General features: G+C 52.4%; 10 protein-coding genes across 10 annotated transcripts; 6 read left to right on the forward strand and 4 right to left on the reverse strand.

Annotated features, from left to right (window-relative positions):
- Positions 1–516: 516 nt before the first annotated feature.
- cyt-19 (ATP-dependent RNA helicase cyt-19) lies at positions 517–2526 on the forward strand (the record flags this gene model as incomplete). Its single annotated transcript, XM_014692714.1, has 2 exons — positions 517–875; positions 936–2526. The coding sequence occupies 2 exons, from the start codon at positions 517–519 to the stop codon at positions 2524–2526; spliced, it is 1950 nt and encodes a 649-aa protein (XP_014548200.1).
- Positions 2527–3002: 476 nt separating this feature from the next.
- On the reverse strand, positions 3003–4203 carry pex7 (Peroxisomal targeting signal 2 receptor; the record flags this gene model as incomplete). The annotated part of the gene is made up of 3 exons (XM_014692713.1): positions 3003–3665; positions 3745–3970; positions 4031–4203. The coding sequence occupies 3 exons, from the start codon at positions 4201–4203 to the stop codon at positions 3003–3005; spliced, it is 1062 nt and encodes a 353-aa protein (XP_014548199.1).
- Positions 4204–4676: 473 nt separating this feature from the next.
- G6M90_00g023570 (uncharacterized protein) lies at positions 4677–6503 on the reverse strand (the record flags this gene model as incomplete). The annotated part of the gene is made up of 1 exon (XM_014692712.2): positions 4677–6503. One exon carries the CDS (start codon positions 6501–6503, stop codon positions 4677–4679), a length of 1827 nt encoding a protein of 608 aa, XP_014548198.2.
- A 943-nt stretch (positions 6504–7446) lies between these two features.
- G6M90_00g023580 (uncharacterized protein) lies at positions 7447–8265 on the forward strand (the record flags this gene model as incomplete). Its single annotated transcript, XM_014692711.1, has 1 exon — positions 7447–8265. The coding sequence occupies one exon, from the start codon at positions 7447–7449 to the stop codon at positions 8263–8265; it is 819 nt and encodes a 272-aa protein (XP_014548197.1).
- Positions 8266–8652: 387 nt separating this feature from the next.
- On the reverse strand, positions 8653–10059 carry G6M90_00g023590 (uncharacterized protein; the record flags this gene model as incomplete). The annotated part of the gene is made up of 1 exon (XM_014692710.1): positions 8653–10059. One exon carries the CDS (start codon positions 10057–10059, stop codon positions 8653–8655), a length of 1407 nt encoding a protein of 468 aa, XP_014548196.1.
- A 389-nt stretch (positions 10060–10448) lies between these two features.
- On the forward strand, positions 10449–12608 carry murQ_0 (N-acetylmuramic acid 6-phosphate etherase; the record flags this gene model as incomplete). The annotated part of the gene is made up of 1 exon (XM_014692709.1): positions 10449–12608. One exon carries the CDS (start codon positions 10449–10451, stop codon positions 12606–12608), a length of 2160 nt encoding a protein of 719 aa, XP_014548195.1.
- Positions 12609–13151: 543 nt separating this feature from the next.
- Positions 13152–14511, forward strand: ALKBH2_0 (DNA oxidative demethylase ALKBH2; the record flags this gene model as incomplete). Its single annotated transcript, XM_014692708.1, has 2 exons — positions 13152–13724; positions 13801–14511. The coding sequence occupies 2 exons, from the start codon at positions 13152–13154 to the stop codon at positions 14509–14511; spliced, it is 1284 nt and encodes a 427-aa protein (XP_014548194.1).
- Positions 14512–15035: 524 nt separating this feature from the next.
- RIB7_0 (2,5-diamino-6-ribosylamino-4(3H)-pyrimidinone 5'-phosphate reductase) lies at positions 15036–15836 on the forward strand (the record flags this gene model as incomplete). The annotated part of the gene is made up of 1 exon (XM_014692707.1): positions 15036–15836. One exon carries the CDS (start codon positions 15036–15038, stop codon positions 15834–15836), a length of 801 nt encoding a protein of 266 aa, XP_014548193.1.
- A 1218-nt stretch (positions 15837–17054) lies between these two features.
- On the forward strand, positions 17055–18017 carry rbsK (Ribokinase; the record flags this gene model as incomplete). Its single annotated transcript, XM_014692706.1, has 1 exon — positions 17055–18017. One exon carries the CDS (start codon positions 17055–17057, stop codon positions 18015–18017), a length of 963 nt encoding a protein of 320 aa, XP_014548192.1.
- Positions 18018–20468: 2451 nt separating this feature from the next.
- CCP124 (Coiled-coil domain-containing protein 124) lies at positions 20469–22760 on the reverse strand (the record flags this gene model as incomplete). Its single annotated transcript, XM_066129906.1, has 4 exons — positions 20469–20549; positions 20603–21357; positions 22035–22531; positions 22609–22760. 4 exons carry the CDS (start codon positions 22758–22760, stop codon positions 20469–20471), a joined length of 1485 nt encoding a protein of 494 aa, XP_065986015.1.
- Positions 22761–26080: the final 3320 nt, after the last annotated feature.

Genomic DNA, 26080 nt, shown 5'->3' on the forward strand with positions numbered 1-26080 from the left:
ATGATGTTTCTTTTATCTATACGGGATTATATCGATTAAACTGCTTCGAGATTGTGGTTCACGCAGTGGCAAACATTTGTCGCGTTTGTGGTGGCGTTTGTTGACCTTTGAAGAACGGACAACTGGGGTGTCTTTTGGTTCTATATCTTGCTAACTTATTTCCCCCTTGCCTTCCTCTATCTCTTTTTTGCTTTACATTAACTGTAGCCATGAAGCTATTCAATTCATGGTGTTTTTAGACTCGCTTCAAGAATGGGCAGGGGTAGGGAAATTATATCAACCTGATTGGTCAAGTTGCTGACATATTGTGGGGAAAAGGCAGTTGCCACCCATCCACCTTGGGAAAGAGGAAAAAAAGTTCTGGAGCCGCGACTCCCTGGTGAAATTCTCCAGAGTCGCGGATCCCGTTTTGAGGTTCTCCATCACTTGCTGCCCTTCCAAACCTTCCCAATCGTGAAAGCCAAGTGTCCTTCGCATCAATAAAATCTGTTTCGTTCTGCGAAGAAGGCTGTCAGTATGCTGAGGCAAGGCTTTCGCCACTGTGCTGGCCTCACCAGCGCCGTTACACGGTCCGCGTTCTTTCACAGCCGGACGGCCATCCCCATTGCACCGAGAGGTGTCGTGTCTTTGGCGCGGACTCCTGCTACCTTCAAGAGCATCGCATACTCTTCGAGATTCTACAGCGCAGAAGCTGCAGCTGTTGAAACCAAGCCCATCGAGGGGACTGTCCCGAGCGACGTTGTCAACTTTGCCGACCTGTCGCAGGCTGGAGTTCATAGAAATCTCCTAGACGCTATTACGAAGGATATGCGATATGAGGCTATGACACCCGTTCAGTCCAAAACTATTAATCCGGCACTAAAGGGAACAGATATGTAAGTACATAAGCTAGCTGTCGGGACTGTTGCTCGCTCCTCTGTACTAATCCGACGCAGTGTTGCCCAGGCCAAGACAGGAACTGGAAAGACCTTGGCTTTCCTTCTGCCGTTGCTCCAGCGTATGATCGAAGAAGACCCAACTCTGGCTACTAGACGTGCCTCGAGAAATGCCCGATCGGATGATATTCGCGGCATTGTTTTATCGCCGACCCGAGAGCTCGCCGAGCAAATTGCAGCCGAAGCTCGTCGTTTGACAAAGTACACTGGCCTTGTCGTCCAGTCGGCAGTTGGAGGCACTCACAAGGGTTCTATGCTGCGCCAGACGCAGCGCCAAGGATGCCATTTGTTGGTCGCTACGCCAGGCCGCCTGAATGATTTGCTGCAGGATCCTCAAAGTGGTATTGAGGCACCAAATTTGGCGGCTCTTGTTCTGGATGAAGCGGACCGCATGCTCGATGTTGGCTTCGAAAAAGAACTTGGGGAGATCACAAGCTGCCTCCCAAGTCGGAACGAAAAAACTCGCCAAACCATGTTGGTTTCGGCTACCATACCGGACGATGTCATTAGACTTGCCCGTACAATGGTTCGAGCCGATGATTTCGAGTTTGTCCAGACCATCTCAGAGAACGAGTCGCTTACCCACGACCGAGTACCACAGCATGTCGTGCCACTGGCTTCATGGAACAATGTTTTCCCCAGCTTGTTTGAACTAATCGACCGAGAATCTGCCAAGGCGGCTGAGGATCGCAGCCTGCCCCCATTCAAGGCCATTGTTTATTTCAATACCACCTCCCTCGTTGAAATGGGTGCCGAGCTTGGCTTTCAACGAAGACGAAATGGACTTATGAAAACTCCCACTTTCTCTATACAATCTCAACTCACCCAAAACCAGCGGACAAAGGCTGCTGATATGTTCCGACATGCGAGAAGTGGTGTTTTATTTTCATCTGATGTCACTGCTCGTGGAATGGACTTCCCCAACGTAACACATGTTATCCAAGTTGACACTCCTCGCGATCGTGAGTCGTATATCCATCGACTAGGTCGTACAGCTCGACAAAATAAGGGCGGCGAAGGCTGGCTTCTTCTCCCACCAACATCGATGGGTAGCGCAAGGAAGCTCCTGCGCGGTCTCCCTCTGCAGCCGAACAAAACTCTAGAGAGTTTCACCTTTGATGCGGAGGAAGGTGCCGAGAAACTACCCAAGTACCACCAGGAGGCTCAAGATCTCACTCAGTCTCTCCCACGAAAGATGCTCAGTTCCGCTTATACCTCAATCTTTGGGAATTCAACTCAACAACGGGAAGAGCTGGTTGAAGATCTGAATCTGTGGACTACCGTTGGATGGGGCTGGAGCGAGCCGCCACCCGTTTCACATGCATGGGCTCGTAACCAAGGCCTCCTTCATTCTGAATTGAACATCCAGGATAGGGCTACGCGCCAAGATGACCGATCTGGACGCAGGGAAGGCAGGGGGCCTCGTCGCTTCGATGATCATGCATCAGCTGACCCTTTCGCTGACATGGGACGTCGTGTCCGGCGAGATGACAAGGGATTCGGTCGCAGTAACCGCGGTAACTCTCATAGGGGATCAAGAGGCTTCCGGGGGTCCAGAGAGTCCAGAGAGTCTAGGGAATCCTCTTTCTAGGATGACTTGAAGACACAAGTTGCCAATCCGAGACGTTTTCCGGTCTGGGGGCATTCTCCATTCTAGGGAAAAACATTGTACTAATATTTCGAGATGCGCCAGTTATGGCAGGGGTGAATGTAAACTAGAATAGACACCATGTACAACTACGGGCATAACACAGGGTCAAGGGTTACAACACACCAAACGCGGCGTTCAGGAAGTCCAAGTCTCCCCAATGATGAATACTAATTTCTCTTTCGCTTCACACAGGTTGTTTGAAACCTAAATAGAATGAACCTCGTACGGGTCCCATGTACCTATATATCTTTGTTTTTTCTTTTGAAATGATGCCAGACCATGTATCTGCAGCCAGAACGCCTCTTCCCTTACCTCTGTGACCGTGCTGTATAGCCTCCATGCACCCGCCATTCACAAACGGTAGTGTGAAACCATGAATGATGCTTGTCCTTTATCTGTCGGAGCTTCTTGAAGCTTCATCTTGGACCCGGGCCCATCAACATATTTGAATCCCACAGCAACACCCTCTCATCCCAACCAACGGACGCGACCCAGCCGCCCGCCCCGAACAAACACCAGTCAACACCTGTTACAAACTCGGTGTGTCTATTCATGACACCCAGCTGGTGACCCGGCTTGGCCCCGGCCAAGGGGCCCGAAGGCTGAGCAGACCCGTCGTTCCACAGCCGCACCGTCATGTCGTAGCTCCCGCTGATGAGGACGTCGCTCGCATGCGGGCTCCACGCCAGTCGCCGAATGGCGTACTCATGCCCGTGCATCAGGCCCAGCGGACCGGCTGTGGGGTTGCGAATGTCAAAGGTGCGAATGACGCGGTCCACGCCGCCCGTGGCCACGACGGTGTCGTTGTACTTGTTCCAGTCGTGCGTGAGGACTTCTGCGGGCGGGCTGCCGGCCGCGAGGCCCGGGTTGACGCCGGGCTGGGCGCCGGCGGCGTGGACGGGGATCGTGGACACGAGGTGGTACTTGGCCGAGGTCGGGGTGCGTAGGTCGAAGACGCGGAGGTGCGAGTCGGACGAGACGGCTGATATCAGGGCCGGGTTGGACGGGCAAAAGGATGTGCTGTAGGTGCAGTTTCCGATGGGGAGGGTCTTGAGAGAATGCGGGCGCGTTGGTGACCACTAGGGACCGGGCGGTTAGTATATGGGAGCTTGACTGTTTTTTTTTTCTCTTTGCAATTTTGGGAGAGTTTCTGCTGACGATTTTGACGGTCCCGTCCCATGAACTTGAGATAAATGTGTCCTTTGTGACGGGGTTCCAACAGACGGAGAATGTTTCGCGCTTGTGTTCGTGGAAGTTCATGATGGGGAACTCGTTTACGCCCAGGTCGAAGAGCTTCAGCGACCCGTCGCCACCGGCTACAATTAGTTGGTTCTCGTTGATTTCCGACCAAGCCAGGTCGTATAATGCGTCGTTTGTGTCGAACCTATTTCGCTATACGTTTAGCCCGTCTCGCCCCAGGGTGGCAGCTGGGGCGCAAACATACGTCTTTTCCACCTGGACTCCTTGCGCCGTGAGCCCCAGGGCGAATACCCTTCCGTTTCCGACAATGCCAAAGTTGGCCGAGGTTGCGACGGCTATGCGCGAATCGTAGTAGGGCGAGTACTTGACTGCGTAGGGATTGTACCCTTGGGTGCGGAACTCAAGCATGGCCGCCATTGTGACTCGGGACGGCGCCTGCGTCCGGGCACATTGATGGTGGGTTGACGCGGTCAGCTGAGGGGACGAGAGGAAAAGAGGCCGTAGGGTAGAATGGGAGCTACGGAAGGCGGATTTGCTGTAAATACTCGTCGAGTTCCTGGGCTGGCGATGGAGGAATTGAGGTTGCCAGATTGGCATGTGCCTCGGTATTAGGTAATGGGCGGCGCCGACGTAATGTGGGGAGATGGCCGTCAACTGGCCCTTTGAGGCGGAGAAGATCGACGGGGGTGGCTTGAGCTTGTCACTTGTTGTTCTTTCTTTTCTTCACCCGTCCTTCACCCGTCCTCACTTGGCATCGCAGTTGGCCAATGCCACGTGACGGATATATAACGTGCGTGTAAGCAGGAAACCCCAGCTTTCTACTCGGTCAACGCTGGCTATGTCTTTCTATCCTCAAACGTGGCACATTATGACGATTTGTCTGTCCGCCCTCAAACTCTCACACCCGCAATCTCCTGACCTAGAAACGCATCGTCTAAAAACGTCGGATACCCCGTCAACTCCAGCATTGGGGTCTGCAACTCCCAGTCCCAAAGGCCGCTACTCTGGTACTGAAAGGCATCATGACCGTCGTGACCATCAAGACTCATTACGTCGTCTGCGCACGACTCCCATTCCTTCGAAGAAGTCGTGCTACCCACAGCTACTTTTGCCGCCGCCGACGAAGCAAATTGCTCTGGTTTATGTCCGTCGCTGGCTTGCGTCCGTGCGATTGGATACACGCCTAGAGGATTAAGAATGTAGTCCAGTGAAAATTGTCGCGGGTTTTGATCTTCTGTCGGCTCTGTCTCTGCATGCTCATTCGTCCGGCTTTGCTCCGTGATCTTGTCGAAACGCTTCATGGCCTGGGCTGCCGATTCCAGAAACAGGTCTACTTGCATATATGCTCGTAGGTGTTGTAGGACACGTACATTGCTCTCCAACATCTGCCGAAACTGCTGGAGTCCAGCCTCTGGCAGTAAGGAAGAAGTTGCGGATTCGCCTAACTCCATCCACGACGCAAGAGTCGTTACTAGCACTCCGCTGCAAACCTGCGCGTGCACGGCAAATGGCATGTCTACCATGCTCTCTTTGTGACACTTATATAGATCGTCTAACAGCGTAGCTATGTAGGCTGCCTTGGTGGCACACATCTGATGACAGCGTCTGAGGAAGTCACCGGGTGCGTTATCTCGTATCCATTTTGTTGCCGAGACGGGATAAACGAGTCCAGCTACACCAACGCGATACAAATCATTGAATGTTTGTGCAAGGAGAATATGAAGACTGAAATAGAGGTTGAGGCGCCCAGAGGACTTGTACAAATAGGTGTTCTCTGGTGCCATTCTCATCGCGTCCGGTATCGAGGACTCCAGGACGATGAGTTCTTGCCCCAGGCGCTGAAAGTGCGAAGCAGAACCCGACTCCTGGCTGGTATTCCAGGGAATATCATCACCCAAATGTTTGACGTATTTGAGAACCCGGGATCGAATCGCCATTGCGCGAATGTACAGCGCTCGTAGGTCCAGGTCGTCTGTCGCTTGTGGCTTTCTATTCGGCACATCGATTCCCTGTACAAAGGGGAGGATGGTGCCTTGCCGTAGCATCTCCGTCAAACAGGGCTTGTTTCGAATAAAGTTATCCTCTAAACTGGGCAACTGTATCTGCACATCGTCGGTCGATATGAACTTCAGCTGATCAATACCACATTCAATAAAAGCGTCTTGCAGGTAGCACGCCCAGAACAATCTGCGACGACTCTCCTTGACGACCCACGGAATAGATTCCTCTTGTTCACACAATATATCTGCGTCGTGCTCCATGTTGAGCTGTAAGATCTGGACGTGCCGTGCTACCATGCCTGACATGAGAAAGGCTTTGGCGTGATCTCCTACTCGAAGAAAGTGCTCATGCAGCAGAACAGCAACCATCAGACATTCAACTCCCAAGTTGCCGAAGCTGGTGCACACACACTGCATGGCACTGGCTGCCCATCCTCGTCCAGCATGATGAAACTGTGTGATTGGTAAAGGTCCCTGGTCTGAAGATGCAACCACGGCCCGAGCGTAATAAAAGGGTGCAGCAAGTGCGCAAAGAATATATATGAGCCCGGATCGATCATCATTAAAGGCGTCATCGTCTTGGAATCGCGCCATAAACGTAGGAATATGCAGGAAACCAAAGCATCGGACGGTGTGGACCTGTGACAAGTATATGTCTAGCAGTTCACGCACGCGATGTGCGGGAGGTAAGCTCCGCGAGGTCAACCAAGTTGGCATATCGGTGTCAACCAGCGCGTGTGATGAGCGGCCATTGCGATCGTCTCCTAGACTAATAAGGCTGGATCTCGAGCCGCACCTCTCATGATCTTGAATCGGATAAAGACAATGCAGGCCCTTTCTATTGCATCGTTTGCACAGAGTGTCCCCAGAGCACTTGGCTTTGGACCGTTGACATTCCACGCATGACCTGCGAATACGTCGCCGTCTCAGACCAGCTTGTGTGATTTCATTAGTACCTTCTAGATGACCATAACCCTTGGCCGGTTTCATGGCATCCCCCTTTGTAGTGTAGATACATTCTGTGCCGAATTTGATGCATTTACGACATGATCCCGGTGTGCGGTCGCATTTCACCTGTCGAGTCTCAGTAAAGTGCCTAGAATATGAGTGAGGAAAACAAACCTTGCGTTTGCGACAAACGACACAGCTCTTGGGCTCCATTTCGTATCATGTCATTCTTCCTGATGGATCCCGGGTCGATGAGGCGAAGTGAAATGTCAAAGGCAACTAACTCATGCACGTGGAGGATGCAGACGATGGAGGCTCAGGACCCTGTCACTTCCCCAGGTACGTTATCTCTTCCACAATTGCGGGGGCCCCGGATACGCCTTCAACAGGTCGGATGTTGCCATTGAGTTCTTTCCCACTAGCGAGTGGCTCCATGGTGCTGTTCTGGCTGGGATTTGTACGGAGCAGGGCAGCGGAGTCTGCCGTCGATGCCTCAATGCAAAGCCCCAATGGGGAGTAGACGGGCGAAAGGAATGAAGGCTGGAAGCCCTGAACATGCCAGACATGCAACAGACTTGGCGTATTCTTATTTACGTATTCTTATTTAAGCAGCCGGTATTCCCATTAAACCCCCTAGTTCAAATGAAAAACAATAAACATCTTATTATTGCCACTTACACGCTTTTAAACCGCCTTCCCAACCTAAAGCACAATGCTCGCCAAAATCTTGACATTATCCTCTTTCGTAGGTTCCGCCATAAGTGCCAATAACTTCCGTGTCTTTGATAGCACGGCCTACACCAACACGTCCATCGGCTACGGCACATCCAACATCAATTGGATCCCCAATTACGTCTGCAGCCCACTCGTCGCCAACAACGCCATTCCCTCCGCAGAGACATGGCAATCCATCGTGCTGGAATGGAACATCTACCCCGGTTATCCCCTCGTACTGGACTGCGAGAACATCTACCTCACCTCGCCATCCACCGCGGACCACAACCTGGAAGTCATGAAGACGCTGCAGACCTGGGCCGCCCAAGTTCTCCCAAGTGATCAAATCATTGGGTGGTACGGCCTCTCGGGAAACACGGCTGCGTCATTGTACGGACACTACCGGAGCCTTATTGCCAACCATAGCGCCCACGCCTTCTTCCCTTCAGCTTACACATTCTCGAGCAGCCTCACTACTTGGAATGCCTCTCTCAACAGTGTTCTTGCCAAGATCAAGGCTATAGATGCCTCCCTCCCTGTGTATCCCTACACGTGGCCACAGTACCATGGTTCTCCTTATGCCTTTTACCCTGTTGGTTTGTGGAAGAGTCAGTTGGATGTGTTGACCGGGAATCAGGATATAAATGGCTTTGTAATCTGGGGTGGCAAGAATCACCAGGTCTGCGGCGATGCATGCCAGGCGAGCGCGGGCAAAAATCCCTGGTTGGAGGCGACTCGTACGTATTTGAAGGATTTGTATGGTATTTATGGCGGCGCGTCGCAGAAGCAGGGAGGTCAACTGTTCACTGGGGTGTGATGTGTTATGGGAGATTTACTCTCAATTCCCAGGATCAATTCTCTAGCTCTTTAGTTTATCTATTTGTAAGATAGAGACTAGGGCTAGATTTTTGTCGGAACTCAAAAAAGATATTTGTTCCACCGATACAATATGCTCCCCTAGTTGTTGGCTCTTCTTGGTGATGTTGTAAACCTGCTGGCGCGTGATGGTCTATGGGAACACAAGGGCGACGGGCAAAGACTAATGGACACAGATCACACTGCCAATTATTGAAAAGAGGCCCTCTGTTGGCTCCTCCGTGACCGTATAATAATATGAGCTATTTGTATAAAGGCCAAGGATGCTATGATTGTTGTAGACCATTGTACTGTCTGCGTTGCTATCCAATACCAAACGCTAGACCATCTACGCAAGACCAGTCATCTTTTCATTTACCTGTTCCTCATTGCTACTCTCTTCTTCAACCAATAACTCCCTCCCAACAGCTAGCACAGCCGGAACTGCCACTACCAAGCTGCCAATGCTCAAACCCCAGTTCATTGCAAACTGCGTCATAGCAGAGTATCCCTCAGCATTTACCCTCCACGCCATTGAACCTCCAGCTGGTTTCAACGCCGAATAGGTGCCAACAATAACCGCATTCACCACAGGGTTATGTGACTGCGCGCCAATGATCCAGTAGCAGTAAGACTGCCAGAAAGAATCGTACATGCCGTAAAAGAAGTACAAAAACATGGGTCCAAGGAACCTACTTCCATCCGTATAATCAATATCCTGCTTGTGCCCGTGACGTAACCGTTCATCGTTCCAGAGCTGGAATTTATACCCGCCACCCCAGATGGCCATACCGGTGGTGAAGAGGACGGCCCAGCCTGTAAGGGCGCTGGATTTGCGATTAAATCTGCGCATGTCGAGAATAAGGCCCATTAGAAGTCCGCCAAACATCTGGGCAATCCAGTAAAGAGCGCCATTGAGTGATCGGGTTCGCAGATTGAAGGTCTGTCCATTAACGTTATTCTGCTGGTACGAATAGAAAACATTCGCATTGAAGAACATGGGGTACAGGCACATGATTCTCCAGTTCAGCACGATTCTGGCGGTTTGGAGCATAGACTGCTTCAGGTTGGCCCAGGTGACGGCCTTGGATTCGCGGGCGATGCGAGTGCCGGCATACTTGGATGACAGTGCCTCGGTCGAGCAGACGAGTACAGAGAGCGACCACCCAAAGAGCATGACAACAATGTAGGCGACATACGTTGAGTCGGTGACGGTGCCGGACTTGGAGTGGAAGTTGAGCGCGAAACTGATGAGCGAGCCAATGGCGCCGCCGAGGTTGAATATGACCCAGAACACGCCAATCGCCCTCCCACGAGTCCCGTCATTGGCATAAGTCACCATGACGGTGCCTTGAGCGACCCAGAAGAATGCGGCTCCAAGACCAAGCAAAGCGCCTGCGGCAATGACAAAGGCTCCGTTCTGAGTTCGGTTGAAGTTGAGGAGCGAGCCGGCGTAGAGAGCATATGTCCAGCCTCCCAGGAGGAGCGAGGCCCGAGGCCCTAGATATTTGTAAAACGCACCAACTAAGAGTAAAGCAGCACCGGCGGTGGCAGCATGGGTAGCGACGTTGGAGTTGGCGGCGACGGTGCCGTCGACTTGGCCCGAACCACCCATGCCGGTGAGGGCATTATACATGCCTGGGTTGCAGAATGATATGATTGAGATCAAGATGAGCTGAGCCCACGGCTCATGGAGAAGCCTTTGAACCCTCGACTGCTTTGGCACAGAGCCATGTTGAACATGTGCTTCATCCATTGCGGTTGGTGTCATGAGCAAGGTCCAAGTCCAAATGATGATTCATAGAAGAGATGTCCAAGATTGAAAGGTAGCCAAGCATTCCTCACATTTTGCCTGGAACTTGCCGCATTTTTAAATGGTTGTAATGCATCATGCGTAGTTCAAAGATAAAGACGAGTTGCAGGGTCAAACCATGGTGGTGCGAAATATTGGCGGATCACGGTGCCGAGATCCGTTGACTCGAATGTAGACCGAAGCTCGGCACCAATATTTCGGGGGCGACTGGAAATTATACCATTCAATAAAAGGGAGCCAATCTGCATAGATTGAAATGATGGCCAAACAAAGACTGCATCAACGCCACTTTTGGCCATCATCCCCCTGCACATTCGACAATACTGCTTGCCATGGCGCCATCGACGGACCCTCCTCAACACGAGGCTCTTGGTGCCCTTCAGACGGAGGCAATCAGCCCTCTAGCTGGCACTATGGAGTCCTTGGACACATTTGAACTGTGTGTCGCGTTCAATCGAGAAGAGGCTCATGTGGCATCTTCAATAACATCCAGTCTACCAGCCATTGCTGCCCTGGTCGATGATCTCGTTCCACGCCTCCGCTCCGGCGGACGGCTTATTTACATCGGTGCTGGCAACAGCGGAAGAGTTGCCTACATGGACTGCACAGAGCTCCCGGCGACATTTTCCGCAGACCCGGCGCAGTTCCTCGCCGTCGTTGCTGGCGGAAGCCGGGCCGTAGTGGAGGCGGTCGAAGGCGCGGAGGACTTGCACGACGATGGCGCGGACAAGATGCATGAATTGCAGTTGAGTCCACTAGACACAGTCATTGGCATAGCAGCTTCTGGCAGGACACCGTTCGTCCTTGGAGCGCTCAAAATAGCTATGGAATGCAATGCCGTTACAGCGGCTATCACCAATTGCCGGCCGTCTGCCATTGAGAAACTCGGTGTCACTCATCCCATCGCCGTCCTGGTCGGTCCCGAGTTTGTCACAGGGAGCACTCGGCTTAAGGCTGGTAGCTGCGCCAAGCAGATCCTCAACATGATTAGCACTTGTGCCATGATCAAGCTGGGTAAGACTTACCGTGGGCTCATGGTCGATGTGCGGGCTGTTAATGACAAGCTCAAGGCGAGGGGAAGGCGAATCGTGAGCCAGGTGTGCGAAGGGCGACCATTGCTACAGAACATTAGGCCGCATGTTGCCGTGCAAGGCACCACCGAGAACGACGGCATCGATGATCTTGACACGACCATTGATGCCCTCATTCAGAAGTGCCATGGCAGTATCAAGCTAGCCTGCGCAGTTGGGCTTTCCGGGTTAGAGCCAGATACAGCAAAGCAAATATTGACTACCGTCCAAGGAGACCTGCACGGCTTTATCTGTACCCTTGAAGCCCAAGCTCCAGTTGAGTCGGCTGATGTCGGTCAACAAGAAGACTATTTTCTCTGTGTGGATGGCGGCGGGACAAAGTGTGCTGCTTCCATTGCCTCCCGCAGGGATGTTGTGGCTCAAGGTGTTGCTGGAGGTTGCAATTTGAACTCGGTGAGCCTGGAGGAAGCTGTCGATCAGATAAGGTCTGCGATTGGCAGAGCCGTAGGTTCCCTCAATGGTCACTCACAAGGAACGTGGCCGAGATTTCAAAAGGCCTGGGTGGGAATCGCTGGTTTGCATCACAGCCGCCAAGCAAAAACCCTGACATGCCGCCTCGAACGCCTGCTAGGGGTCTCGCACCAGGATGGAAGTCTGTCTTTGACCTGTGACACTTCGCTTTTGTCGTCGTGTATGAGCACTGATCGCTCCATTAACGGCTGCGTTGCTCTTATTGCTGGCACGGGTGCTGTTGCTACAGCGTTCAGACGGGGACCTAATGATGCCATTTCCCAAGTCGGAAGAGCTGGTGGATGGGGTCATCTCTTTGGAGACGCCGGGAGTGCATTTTACATCGGCCGGCGAGCAATAAAAACTGTTCTAGCGAGCCTGGAGGAGAGCCAAGGTGAGCTCTCCTCTTCCCAGCCACTCAGTCCCTTGCAGACCGCCGTCTTGCAACACCTGAACTGCGATGGAACAGATCTTCTTTCCACCATATTGTGCACCAACGCCGGCAAGCAGACATCAAGGCTACTAATCGGAAGCCTTGCTCGCGTGGTAACAGTGCTGGGTCTAAGGCCTGTTGATCCCGATCAAGATGCACTCAATATTCTTCAAGACGCTGTTGAATGTCTAGTGGACTTGCTGAAACGACTGATCAAGGCTCGCGTTTCCGACCCAAGCAGAAGCATCCTTGCGCTATCCGGAGCGTTGATGAAGGTGGAGCCATTCAAAGACTTGGTTCTCGACAAACTTAAATCTCAAGGAATCGCTTTCAATGCCACAGTGCTCGTTGAGGACCCTTCCAGATACGCCGTCGATTTTCTTGCAAGGTCAAGCCATATCAAGGAGTCTGTGAGGGACTGGGCTGTCGATTCAGAGGCTATTGATGTCACCAGTCAGCCGTTACTAAGTCCATGTGCACCGCTGGAACAAAGAACGGGGAGCACAATATCCGTCTAGCAAAGCAGATGCTCATCTCACTAGTTACCGGCCCGTTGGAAAGACGAGGTCGTGAATCCAAAGTGGAGCAAACGAGGGCGCAGAACAGAAGGGTCTTCGAAATAGCGATAGTGTAACAATAAAGGAAAAAGAAAGTCAGAATTACTTTCGAAAAAATGCCACATTCAGTTTTATTTATACTTGTTAGAGTACGCTCATCAGCAAACACATGTCTGATCCAGGCAAGGGTTTGTGATCGAAGTGGAAAATAACGCCAAGGGTTAGGGTTGCTTGAAACACCCAATAAATTGATTGCAGCTAGTCACATGATGTCGCGTCACTAGCCTGCGCGCTAAACACGTCAAAGACCACAGAATCACGTCGCAGATCTATTATCTGTACATCAAAGGCAACAACGGCAATTACTAAACAAGCCGAGATAGAAATGCGGCTAGAGAAATGCCTTCCTAAATATCGGTTAATTTTTCACTTTCGCATACCACTGGGACAGAGTCTCTCCAACATCCGTCCCCTGTGCAATCTTGTAGCAAGCAGATTGGTGCCATGAAGTCATTTCTCACACGGCCGAAGCGAAAGCTAAGCCCAGAGCCGAAACCCGTCACAGATGACGATGAACCGACAGAGGTCAAGCTTGTCCTCCTCTCCTCCGTACATCCCGAGGTAGACCAAGAGACCTTGCTCGATCTTCTCCTCGCTCATGATGGTTCAGTCAGCCAAGCGTCTCAAGCTCTCAAATCCAACAAATACCAGCAAGGTGCTCGAAAGAGTGGCATAATAGGCCATCAACAATCATTGAGGCAATACACCATGGGGGATTCCACATCACCGACGAAGAAGAAGCCTAAATCGAAAAAGGGCAGCACGTTGCATTTATACGACCCTGAAGACGTCGCGGAGCATACGCCGTGCACCATAATCCACAACTTTCTGCCCCCCGAGGATGCGAATTCTCTCCTCAAAGAACTCTTGAAAGAAGCCGATTCTTTTGAGAAAATTACATTTAAATTATTCGATAATGTTGTCTCAAGTCCACATACGTCAGGTTTCTTCGTAGAGAGCTACGAAGAGATGATGGCGCAGAGGTCGGAGTATTACTACAATGGGTCCCAACTGACGGTAAGCGACAGGAAACAATATATGATAATACAAACAAACGAAACCATATGTAGCACCACTCTAACACGGTTTGCAGGACGTCCGCCGCATTACACCAGAGCTCACCAAAGTGAAACCCATCGTACAAGCCGCCGTGAATCAAGAAATCCAGCACCGGATCAAAACCCGGTATCCCGACGGCAAGAAACTCCAACACCAGTCTCCCAATCCATGGATCCCTAACTCTGCCTTTGTAAATTGCTACAACGGGGCACAACAAAGTGTCGGCTGGCACAGCGATCAGCTCACCTATCTTGGCCCACGGGCCGTCATTGGATCCATTTCGCTCGGGGTTGCACGCGAGTTTCGTGTTCGGAGAGTGCTGCCGAAGGACGGTGATACAAAATCAACTGACGAGTCTGACGCAGGGGGCCAGATATCCATACACCTTCCACATAACTCGCTTCTGGTGATGCATGCCGAGATGCAAGAGGAGTGGAAACACTGTGTGACGCCGGCGCTATCTATCGACCCGCATCCGACTGCAGGGAATAAACGGATCAACATCACATATAGGGATTATCGACAGAGGATGCATCCCAAGTATACGCCGAGGTGTGTATGCAAGGTGCCCTGTGTGCTGAGGGTAGTGCAGAAGAAGAAGGAGAATTTTGGAAAATACTTTTGGATGTGTCATGCGGGAAATGTCCCTGGGAAAGAAGGATGTTCGTTTTTCCAGTGGGCGGAGTTTGATGATGATGGGAATCCGGTTGTAAGTGGGAATGCGGTGAAGTATTCTGAACGATAAAGTGGTGGGTCACGTCGACTATACGAAGGACGTCTTTTTTTTCCTCCTGATGCATTATGAGAATCTGGAATTAGCCAACTATGTATTTATGAACAATGATTATGTCCAATGATTATGTCAAATGCACTCTGCTTTGGTCTGTCTGTTTGTGCTTGCTAAAATAGGGAGAATGAGACAAGGATGATGATGATGCCTTCCCAAGTGAAAGTTTCAAGCCAAGGCGAGATCACTTACATCGCTACTTGTGGTATGTAGACGATACGAGCAACCTCTTCTTATTAGGCAGCCGAGCAAAAAAAATTATACGATTGATCCCAAACCATTGCCCGCTCGCAACAAAGATGAGTAAAGTGGGTCTCCCTTTGCACTTCACTCTCTCCTCAACCTTCGCTGTCTCATGACAATTTTAACAGTGTACTCTTGAACAATCTTCTTCCTCATCACTTTTCGCCGCCCGGTCCCCTTTCAGAAACTCGAGCCTTCCCATGGCCTAGGCCGGAATACTGGAGATGCCAAGTACCGCCATGTCAGAAAAGCTGACCTTCCCCGCGCCCGCAGCGGCAGCCCTCGAGTGTCATCTCCCACGACCAGATACACAAACGTCCAACCGGCCCTTCGTAACGCTAACATTCGCAACGTCTCTCGATTCATCACTCTCTCTCGCGCCAGGCGTTCGCACACACCTCTCCGGGCCGGGTTCCAAGGCCATGACGCACTACCTCAGGTCCCGACACGCCGCCATCCTCGTCGGCGTCTCAACCGTGCTCGCCGACAATCCACGTCTAAGCTGCCGCATTGAAGGCTCGGCATCCCAGCCGCGCCCGATAATCATTGACCCCCATATGAGGTGGACACCGCGCTCATCGGATCAAGTATTTCAGATCTGCCGTTCCGGCGCTGGCCTTGCACCATTCATTCTCACTGGGCTACTCGAGGCCCAGATACCAAGGGAGTCTGTCGAGCTCTTACAGCAGCACGGAGGGAAATACATTCGCATCGCACCAGCTACATCCAGCAAGGATAGAGTACGCTTTGAGTGGAACGACGTCTTCCAAACTCTCTTGTCTGAAGGTCTCACGAGCGTAATGGTCGAGGGCGGAGGGCAGATCATCAACTCGTTGCTGAGTCCAACAAATCACAATCTGATCGATTCGGTCATTGTGACTATTGCGCCAACCTGGCTTGGAAAAGGAGGCGTCGTCGTCTCACCAGACAGAGTCTGCGATGCCGAGGGAACACCGCAAGCTGCGGCTAGACTGTCTAACGTATCATGGCACCCGTTTGGAGAAGATGTAGTCCTTTGCGGGACACTAGCTCCTCAATGATTGTCTGCGCCTAGCCATCTGATGGGGAAAGCCATTGATCCCTAGATGGTCGTATCCGGTGACGACACGTCGAACAGTATACATCTAGCAGAAGGTCTTTGTAGATGGCCGTGTCGAACACAACAAAACTACGAAACTACAAAACTACCAATCGCAACACCCGACATATTCCGCAGTAGTGAAACATCCCAATGTGTAGCGGTCGTCGGCGAGCGCCGCCTCGGGGAAGGCTTAGTTCCAACTTCCGTGTTGCTGGCACGGGGCGACAAGCGACCGCACACCAGGTGGCCGGGCTCGGAGTGAAAATGGGGTTTGAAAGGATGCAAGTAATGAATATGAATGTTCACTCATGCATCAATTGTGAATATGCTGTGATTGAAGGTTTCGCGGGAAGCGGGGGCCAAACTACTTAAGTAGACGCGCGGAAGTGTTCCAGAAGGAAGCTAGCGAGATAGATGCTGGATGCACAACTTGCTTGAGTGGAGGCGCGGGCCGAGGTGGTTATCTAGAGGGCGAGCTCCAGTATCAACGGAACAGACATGCAGACTTGGGCCATTCGTCTTAATAAGCCATCTGCTGACTTGCAACACGATTTGATCTGAAGCGTTGTATGGTGAATTCGGTTGGGTCATGCCATTCGCCAAATTGGGTAGGGCTGGGTTGGCTCTCCACGAAACCAAAAAGACGCAAGACGCAAGACGCAAGAGCCTTGAACATATCCGATGAGACAGTGTGAGTTTGCAGCGCACCATGCCTCACAATCGCGAAGAACCTGGATATAGTCGTACAAAAACAAGAAAAGAGGGAGAAAGCACCGAAGAAGAAAAACATGTAGGCACAGACAAAGGTTCCTATAGCTGCTACTACATAGGTCGAGGTACCCAGGTACTCTACCGACCCAACAGGCAAGCCAACCGCCGCTGCCCCACCGTGGCGGCTCCAACCGACCCATGGCCAGCAAGCGATGCTGGAAAACCTACTTAATCAGGCTACTTAACCGCCGACATCTGAACCCGAACCCACCAGACCAGTTTCCGCAGAAGCAACGACGACGTCAATCGCAAACCGTAGAAAACTCACCAGTGTTCCCACGTCGGACGGGGGTTCACCAGCCCCTTCTAAAGCCATCCATCACCCCTTTCAATAGTCCTCACCCTCCCTCCCTCTTCGCATGTAAATCTCAACAAGCACGAAAGAGCAGCACCGCCCTCGCCCGCCATGGCACCCCCCCACCGGCCGCGCATCACCATCCTAGGCTCCCTCAACATCGACCTCGTCAGCTACGTGCCCCATCACCCTCTGCCAGGCGAGACCCTGACGTCGACGCACTTCGACACCTCGCCCGGCGGCAAGGGCGCCAACCAAGCCGTGGCGTGCGCCAAGCTCTCCCGCGCGAGCGACCTGTCCTCGCCGTCGGCGGACGTGGCCATGCTGGGCGCCGTCGGCGCCGACCAGTACGGCACCACGCTGCTCGACAGCCTCGCCGAGTACGGCGTCGACACGTCGGGCGTCGCGGTCCGCAAGGCCGCCAAGACGGGCATCGCCATCATCGTCGTCGACGAGCCCTCGGGCCAGAACCGCATCATCCTGTCGCCCGAGTCGAACCACACCCTCCTGCCGCGCCATTTCGAGGAGCTGCCCGCCCCGAAGCCAGACCTGCTCATCATGCAGCTCGAGGTGCCCTTCGATACCGTCATGCAGGCTTTGAGGGCCGCCAAGGCCGAGGGGATCCCCGTCTTGTTGAACCCTGCCCCGGCCCAAACTCTCCCCGCCAGTGCCTACGACGGGTTGGCGCACTTGATTGTGAACGAGACCGAGGCTTCTATTCTCTCCGGACGGCCCGAGTCGGAGCTGGAGGACGAGGCTGGGCTTGACGGCGTTGCCAACATTTTCCTCGAGCGTAGGGTAAGTAATGTGGTGATTACACTGGGCGGACGCGGTGTGTACTATGCCACTCAGAGTGGCAACAAGGGGCTGGTGCCTGCGCTCAAGGCGAATGTCGTCGATACCACAGCTGCTGGCGATACATTCGTTGGGTCGTATGCGCTATCTATAGTAAATGCTGGTGAGGGCGAGCTCGACATCGACGCTGCTGTCAAGGCGGCGAACAGAGCATCAGCCATTACAGTATCAAGAAAAGGTGCTCAAATATCTATTCCCTGGAAAGACGAGCTGCAATAGACCCGTTTCCTGGGGAGGGGATGAATTGAAAAAAAAAAGCGGTCCAAATGTCTCAGTCTTGACTTCTAGGCTTGCCTCTAAATCTACTGGTGCAAATGATGTCTAAAACCACGATCCCCAATCCCAGAATTTAGAGTCCTTGTGCTTTAGCCCCATATCTGACCCTTGGCTTATGGCTGGGTGCATTCGAACCACATTATTTTCCGAAGTTGTAGTCGGCGCCAATGCTCGTATTGCCCTTTCCCCGAAATAGTACATATCGCGAACTGGACTTCTCGAGCTCCGTCCTGCTTCCTGTAGTTTATCCACGGACTGTGGCCGTCGACTTTTCGAGAGGCAATTTGCACGTGGCCAGTTCATAGAAGTACCATCGAGAAGGTAGCGTTGGAGACCAGGCGATCTGTAAAGAGAATCCATGTCAAAGTCGAATGTCATGCAAGCAGATTCTGTAACATTGGGGGTTGTAACTGAGGCAACATCGCGCCCAACGTCCTTCACTCGTGTGACCTGAGAATCCGTGATGCGCCTCTGCGTACTGATTGCTTTTTTGTCTCCCCAATGTTGCACCATCAGAGGAAACAGGCTATTCTGCGGTGCCTTGCTTCGGGGGGACCAAAGAGAGCCTCCAGATTTCTGTGTAATAGCTATCGTGGCTGTCGTTTCCATTCGACTTTGGAGGTGGCAAAGGCCACTTTGCGGCAATTTTGCATTTGTGATTTCTGGGAAAGCCGAATGATGGTATGATACTCGAATGTTCATAAGTTGCGTTTGAACATTCCCCAATTGACGTTCTAGTTCTTCCATTAGTTCATTAGACCTGGACCGAGTGTGTCCCATCTCGGGTCTTCTTGTCGCACTATGCAGCTGAACATGAACCACAATCAGTACACTAGTCCCAGCATAAATAGTCCTGTATCTTTCTTGTTAGTCATATACACAGAAAAGACAACTCCGGCCGGGAGACGAACGTGGGCCATGATTGTTCATGCACAACTTCCAAAACAGCAGTCCCCGGTACTGCCGACACCTCTACGGTTAAATCATACAGACACCCAAAGTCAAAGAATCGATCTGTCAACAATATCAGCAGATTATTCTAAAAGGAAGAACCAACACCAGCAGGCTGTAAACCGTACCCAGCTTGTGGTTGACATATATTCCAGCCACTATGTCATTTTGAGTCTCATTAGGTGCCAATATCTTGCTCGGCGATATCTGAGAAAGCTTCCCGGATATTTCTACTGCAACCCAAACACTAATTTCGGACCCATCCAACTCCGTTTGTTGCGGGATTGCAACGACACGAGGCGACAATATGTACGTTCTCGTATTTTGGGACATCTGCCGCGGACTTAGCCTGCTAGAGGCGGTCCCGGGCGCCTGGGACTGGAAGACCCCATTGGAATGGCAATACTGCTCAAGATTATTGTCATCGGTAGTCTTAGGCTCCATTTCGTACGACGACGTTGATGATAGTCGATCGCCGTCAGTTCGCGTCCGTGGCTGGGAGGAACACGTTGACGATAGTCGCCCGCTTGACTCTGTTTGTGACGAACTGGAACGACCAACAGGTAGGTATCGCTTGTAGTTTCTCATGTTTGGAGTCGACTTCCTCAATAGACCTCGGCATCTGGCAATCGCATCCTCCCATGATCGAGTCCGAGGGTGTCTCAAATCCACTGAACTGGCCCAAACAGCTCGTCCTGTCGGGCTCTGATGCTGTACACGTCTTTTGCACACCTGCAATCGTTTTGTCCTATCGGTTATACTCGATACATCGCTGTCACTGTCGTCTATTGCTAACTTTTTATTGGCTCTCAAATCGGCATCGGAGCTATTGCCTCGACATCGCTTAACAATACGCAAAGGACTTGGCCTATCCTGCTTAGCTTTCTGGCGCCCTTCCATAGACCGCTCATGGTAAGATGCCATTCTAGTTATGTGCTGTAACCGGGCTAAGATTTTCTGCAACTAGTGGAAGAAGTGGATAAGGCATTTGCCAAGTGAAGATGCGTTGCTGAAGGTCAAGACAAAAATCCTCAGAGAAAGATTCGTCCGTTACACCAGACGTAATGAAAGTGATTATGGCGACCGTGGCAAGAGCAACTTGGGAAGCCGCAAACGCGTCGAAACCGAAATGCGAGGTTTCCTAGGCACCGTAAATCATGGGCCCACGGCACGAAGATGCAGTCTGCAATACAATGAAGATAAAATACGACAAGCCAGGCACCCAAGTGATGAAATTTAAGAGGCTGGTCTAAGTTGGGTATCAACGAGAATCGCTAGGACTAGGCTTTCTATCAAGCACTTAGGAGAGTAGGAGTGGTTCAGTGGTAAGGAGGAACCGATATCGAGAAAGACTGTGGACGGCAGTAATCCACCGCAAGTGCATCCTCAGCTCGATGAAAGCGAAGGGCGGACACATCCTGAGCTCAAAGGAGCGTCGGATAATTAGGCCGCACTGCCGAGTGTACGACGAATATCATCCTTCACAGACTCCAAATCCGTTTCTTCCATTGCGAGGAAGTGAATCTACATGCGTTTTGTAAGCCTGCCCTCGGTCAGTATTGGCGTGGTTTGCTTACCATTTCATCAGGCACGCCTGATCCTCCGTACAAGACGGGTTCAGAAAGACTAGCCGCAACTCCCTTTTGCACTCTGTCCTCCCACACCCCGTCCCAATTCCACTGACCAGGCTGCCGAGTCGCTGTAGTGGGCGATAGACTTGGCTCCTCTGCCTTCCCAGAATAGCTATTTCGGACACCATCAGAATCGGAATCATCGCCACTGCTGGGTTTCTGGTCTGCGAGTTTGCCATGTTTCCGCCTGTGCGCGCGCCACGCATGCCATGCTCCAGGATTTCCCGAGGCTTCTAGAGGAACCATGTCAAGAACTTCTGGGGTATCAAAGGTGCTGCGGATATACTTCAAAATAGTGTAAACAGACATGCCTGGTTTGCAGGTCTGGCTATAGTCTGGAGAGCTCGCATGAGATGGCTCCGGCGACATGACAACACCCTCAGGTGGCGCGCCAGTCCCGTCAGACCCTGAACTGTCAAGTCTTTCGCCGCTAGCCAGTCTGCTCCCGGGCTCGGCACTTTGCCCACGGCCAAACCACTGTGGGAAACCATGCCTCAGGCTGAATGCACCAGGCGGTAGTCGTTCTTGATCGGTAGCACTGCTAGTGCCCTTATCTTGAACATCCTTTGCGTACATATATGTCGTAAGGGGGGTGATAAGTGGATGGAATATGTCAGTCGAGAAGAGAATCAGGGGCGGAAGCTTCGGGTATGTGTCTGGGAAGGAAATCTGGAACCGTAGAACGGCCGCCGCGTACGGTCCTGTATCCATTTGATTAATTCTTCTAGTAAGACAGGCACTTGACAGTCTCGGTCGGTGGTGATTCTAACCATCGCGAACAAACAGAACTGCTGACCAGAGTGTAGGATCTCCAGGGGCTAGACTAAGGAAAACACCTTCGGGACATGCTTGCTTCAAGCCGGTACTGGACACGCCCGGTTAGTCATTTGAAATGTCGCACGAACTGGTCTTGACCAACAATTCGGATATTAGGTGTTGTATTCGTAATGATGGAAGGTCACCTGAGCGAGCCATCCTCACTGCATCTATCACACCCGTCAACACTGCCGGGTAGCAGAATGGGATGTGGTCGGTTGCCGAACGGGGACGACGCCTTGGGAAGCTGTCTGAATTGGGCGGTGTGTGAAGCGGTGAGGAATTCTGCCGGTGGGAACTGTCGCGCGACATCATCGCGGGGCATAAATTGGCAGGATGAGGGCTGCATCGGGTAGCGTAACCTAGATAATCGTGTAATTAAAAGCCAGGCATTCGCTCCCTCTGTTTTTTTATTGAGTCGAGAGGGGAAATTTTCTCTATATAAAATAATGTAAAACTCGTCGAATCAATACCGTCCACAGTGCTAACCAAAGCTCCTGATGTTCGATTTTTCCTTGCTACCCAAGTTACATGAAATTCTCAGTGTTGGTGGATCACTGACCCAGGCGCTTCTCGATCTTGGACTTTTCATGAGCCTTGACTTGGTCCAGGTCGTCACGTGTGGCATTGTAAGCAATAGTAACCTGGTTGAAGGGATTCTCAGGGCTCTTGTCGAATTCCTTCCTGATCCTCTGCTTGCGTTGCTCCAAGCGCAAGCCAACGCCGCTGCCATCTGCCTTCATCTCGGTGAGTCTTCGCTCCTCATACTTGGCATACGCAGCAGCAAATCTCTTCTCAGGATGCTTGTCAATCTTGGCATCGTCGGACCCGGTCGCCAGCGACAAGGCATCGAGCGCATTATCGATACCGGACGCGTTCAGTGTTGAGGGCGCACCGCCGTCAAGTTGGGAGAGGTCCAAGCCGCGAGACTTCTTAGCAGGAGCCTTTGATTTCTTGGGTTCGGCTCGTCCGCCCAGGCTAGCTTCCTCCTCCTTGAGAAGAGCATCCTTCTCGGCCTTCTTTGCAGCCTGTTCAGCCTTTTTGGCGGCCTCGGCTTCCCTGGTGACCGGAGACGATGCTTCCATCAGTATTCGTGCGCGAGATGCTACAGACGCATCATGTTTTGCCACACTTACTTCTTGGCGTTGCTCTTACTCCCCTTCTGCCAGTTTTCGGATTCTTCAGCCTCCAATCTGGCATCGGCAGCTGCGGCCTTTTGCGCCGCAGCCTCGGCCTTGCGAGCGTTGCCGGCAACCTTCTTGGAGTTCTCGCCCTTCTTGCCAGCCATGACGACAACAATGGCTCGGCAATGCTCGGAAGAAGCTCGGGTGACAGCGAAGTCGGTGCAGGTCAGACCGCTCCAGGTGTGCGCGGTTTTCTGATAGAGGATGCGTCGGGTGGTTGCGTCGGCCGATTGTTGTGATACCGGCTCAGCGTGGTTGCAATGCAGTCAAATGTTTTCGGGGGATGTCTGGTCAACTGGTGGTTGTCGGTTCACGGATTGGCCAGCCACAGCGGACATGGAGTGAGCAGGGCAGACCAGTGAACAGCTGGCTGGCATATTAGACAGCACCAGACCCGACCTGAGTGGCCCCGGCCACGACTTAAGCCTGGGTCTGGTTGACAGCACATGTGCAGGGCGGCGAGCAGGGCCCAGAGCCCGCACTGCCGGCTGGCGCCTGGTAGCAGTGTAGCAGTGGTGGTGCCAGCGGTTCAGACGCCGGACACCGGCACTCTGGGGCTCCATGTCGGTTCAATGTTCAATGTTGTCAACTGGTCTTTGCTGGCATGTGCCGCGTGGTCGGTCAGGGTCAATGGCTGGATGCTCCAGCGTCAACGGTGGCGCCATGCTGCACCCCACAGCCCAACGCCGGACGGGGGTTGGCGCATCTGGTTTTGACACTGGCAGGCTCCGTCTGGTTTCAGCTTCAACGCTCGAAAGCTGCCGTGACGGGAGTGGCTGCGGGCGCTGGAGGGGCGCGGCGGATGCGGCAACGTCAGTGCTGGCGCTGGGTTGATATTGATTGAACCGCGCTGCAGCCTCGGGCCAGTCAGAGCTAGCCAGAGCCAAGTAGGGCTGCTAGCCACATATGGCCAACTCCAGCTTCGAAACATGGAAGCCTCGAGGCAGCACCTCCCAGCTCCTACATGAGCATCCAAGAAGGGCAGGCACTGGATGTCGTCATGGCTGAAGCCAGGCGACATGAACCTCCAAGTGTCAAAGCCTGGCACCCACCTGCCGCTTGACCAGAGGCATATCGGCCCAAGCACCTGAGGACATCGGACCGTCGAGGGCTCGGCTGTCGACGTGTTGTCCACCTGCTGTCCCCCTGCACAGGGCCTGCTGCATATATGTACATGTATGTATGTACTGTACTCTGCCGTATCTCGCCGATGATGCCAGACCAACTTGGGCGTTTGAGCTTCCAGGGACCTGTCGTGCACGTACCGCTGGCGTGCTCGGCTGTGGTCGGCCGGTGCGTGATTGCGTTGTGGCTTTGTGCGTTGTTCGCCAGCAGCTTTGCAAACATTTGTTCCGTCCGGTTGCATTTGCACCAGGCAGACCGCACAACGCAAAGCGCGGAACGCACAACGTACAAGGCAACTCGCACTTATTGCCGACTCTGGACTGAGTACTTAGATGGAGGAGACGCACACGAGCACGCCCGTTTGGGCTCTTCACCATGCATGACAAGGCCAGCCGTCAACTGGTTTCAATCAACCCCCCCTTCTCGCCGCCTCCTCGAGTCTACGTCCCTCTCCTCTCCTCTCCTTTCCTCTCTTCCCTCACCGGCCTCACCGGCCTCACCGGCCTCGACAAGCCCAGAAGCGATGCCAGAAGCCCGGCCGGTACTCACCACATGCCGCCTACGCGGTCACTGATACCAGACTCTTATACCGCCGCGTGGATGGCATGACTGTCAGATGACCACGGCGGAAGGGGCGCATATGCGTGGCCGAGACCTCCTGGCACAATCATTTGCTGCTTCATTATGGCCATAACCGCCGTAGCCCAGAACGGCACCCGGTCTGGCATGGCAGCTGACTTGCCCAGCTATATGCAGACAGTCTGCAGACATCTGCATACGCTTTCCAGCGTCAAGTTCGTTTGGGGAGGCTCATTGGTTACCATGGGTTCTCCGCGCCCATGAGATCGAGAAAAAGGCTCCTATTCGAGCCTGTCGCAACAACTGGCCTCCATCTGCCTATCCGTCTAGCGCAGCTTGCGCTTCAAATGCTGCCGGCTCCATGGCGAACCACATAGTACCCAAGTCCTTCAGCATCTTCTTGTGCATACATCCTCGTCCGTCACCGTCACAAAGGCGGTCCCGTGTGCTCCTTTTGTGCAACTTGGTCGACGTCATGCCGAGTTTCCCGAGTTTCGGGGCATTTCTTCTCGGCGGGAGCAAACTTCTTTCATTTGTTGCAAGCCGCACTATATTCCAATTTGTAAGCAACTTGAATATCATTTTTTGTGATCAGCTCCGGACTGCCCACCGCCACAACTGGCCGTCATAACAGTGACGGTGTTCTAATTTCCTGGCGTGCGGCACGGCATTCCTTATGTTCAGGTATCCAAGTACTACGAAAGTACACGGATGTACGCTGCCGTCGTCTTCTCGCCTCCTCTGCCTTCTTCTTCTCTTCCTAACTTTGTGCAAGTACGTACTACCGACAAAATCAAAGTGAGATCAAACAATTAAATCAGACAAGCACAGAGCGGGGGCATTTTAATATCCCGGTGTATAGATCTCATTTGTGATCCATTCAAACCAGTTCTCATAGCAGTGAGTCATGACTGGTCGTTTTTAACCGTTGTGCTGCACATCATAGTGGTCATTTCGTGCGGCACATCTCCAAGCTCGCAATATTATCTAGCCATGTGCCCAAAAGTCTCACACAAGCATTTAGTACGTACTCGATTAGTCGTCATGGCCATTGCCCTGGTGTGAAACAAACACCTCTTTCTTCATCGTCCAATGGCCCTTTGCTTCGTTTCTCTCTTGTCATTGCTGTTGTGGGTGTGGCTTGCAGTCTCACAATATCGCTCACCTGCCCAACTGAACAGAGAGACAAGGGACTCAGCATCATCACCGCCTACCTAGGGACCTAGATGCCTATCTACATACATGAGTAAGTTGTATGTACGGAGTGCAGTAGGTATAAAAGAGAGCTACCTACTACCAATGTCTCACCGGGGTGATTTGACATTTTGTGTCTCATTGGGGTGTCCACCCAGCAAGCACATGGCCAGGTTTCATTGCCGCCGGTGCTTACGGAGTACACAGAGATAGGCTCCCCCAAAGACTTGCGTAGGCCAGCCAGCCAGCCAGCCAAAAAAAAAAAGGATTGAAAAGTGAAAATCCAGAGGTTGGCGGAAGCTTGGCACGCACGCCACTGAGGTCGGTTTATTCATGGCTTCAATGTTTCTTTTTAATGCCTGACGTTGGTGTTATGGGGCATGTGTAGGGACCTTTCAGACAACCGATCCTTGCCATGGCGTCCATGAATATGCAGAGTACTGGATCGTTTTGTCAAACGTTAGAGTTACGCAGGCCATCATCAAAAGATGCAGGAGGTCTGGCTCAAGTGCATGGTGCGAAATCT

The sequence above is a fragment of the Metarhizium brunneum genome, chromosome 1 (genome assembly GCF_013426205.1).
Source record: "Metarhizium brunneum chromosome 1, complete sequence".
Taxonomy (NCBI): Eukaryota; Fungi; Ascomycota; class Sordariomycetes; order Hypocreales; family Clavicipitaceae; genus Metarhizium; species Metarhizium brunneum.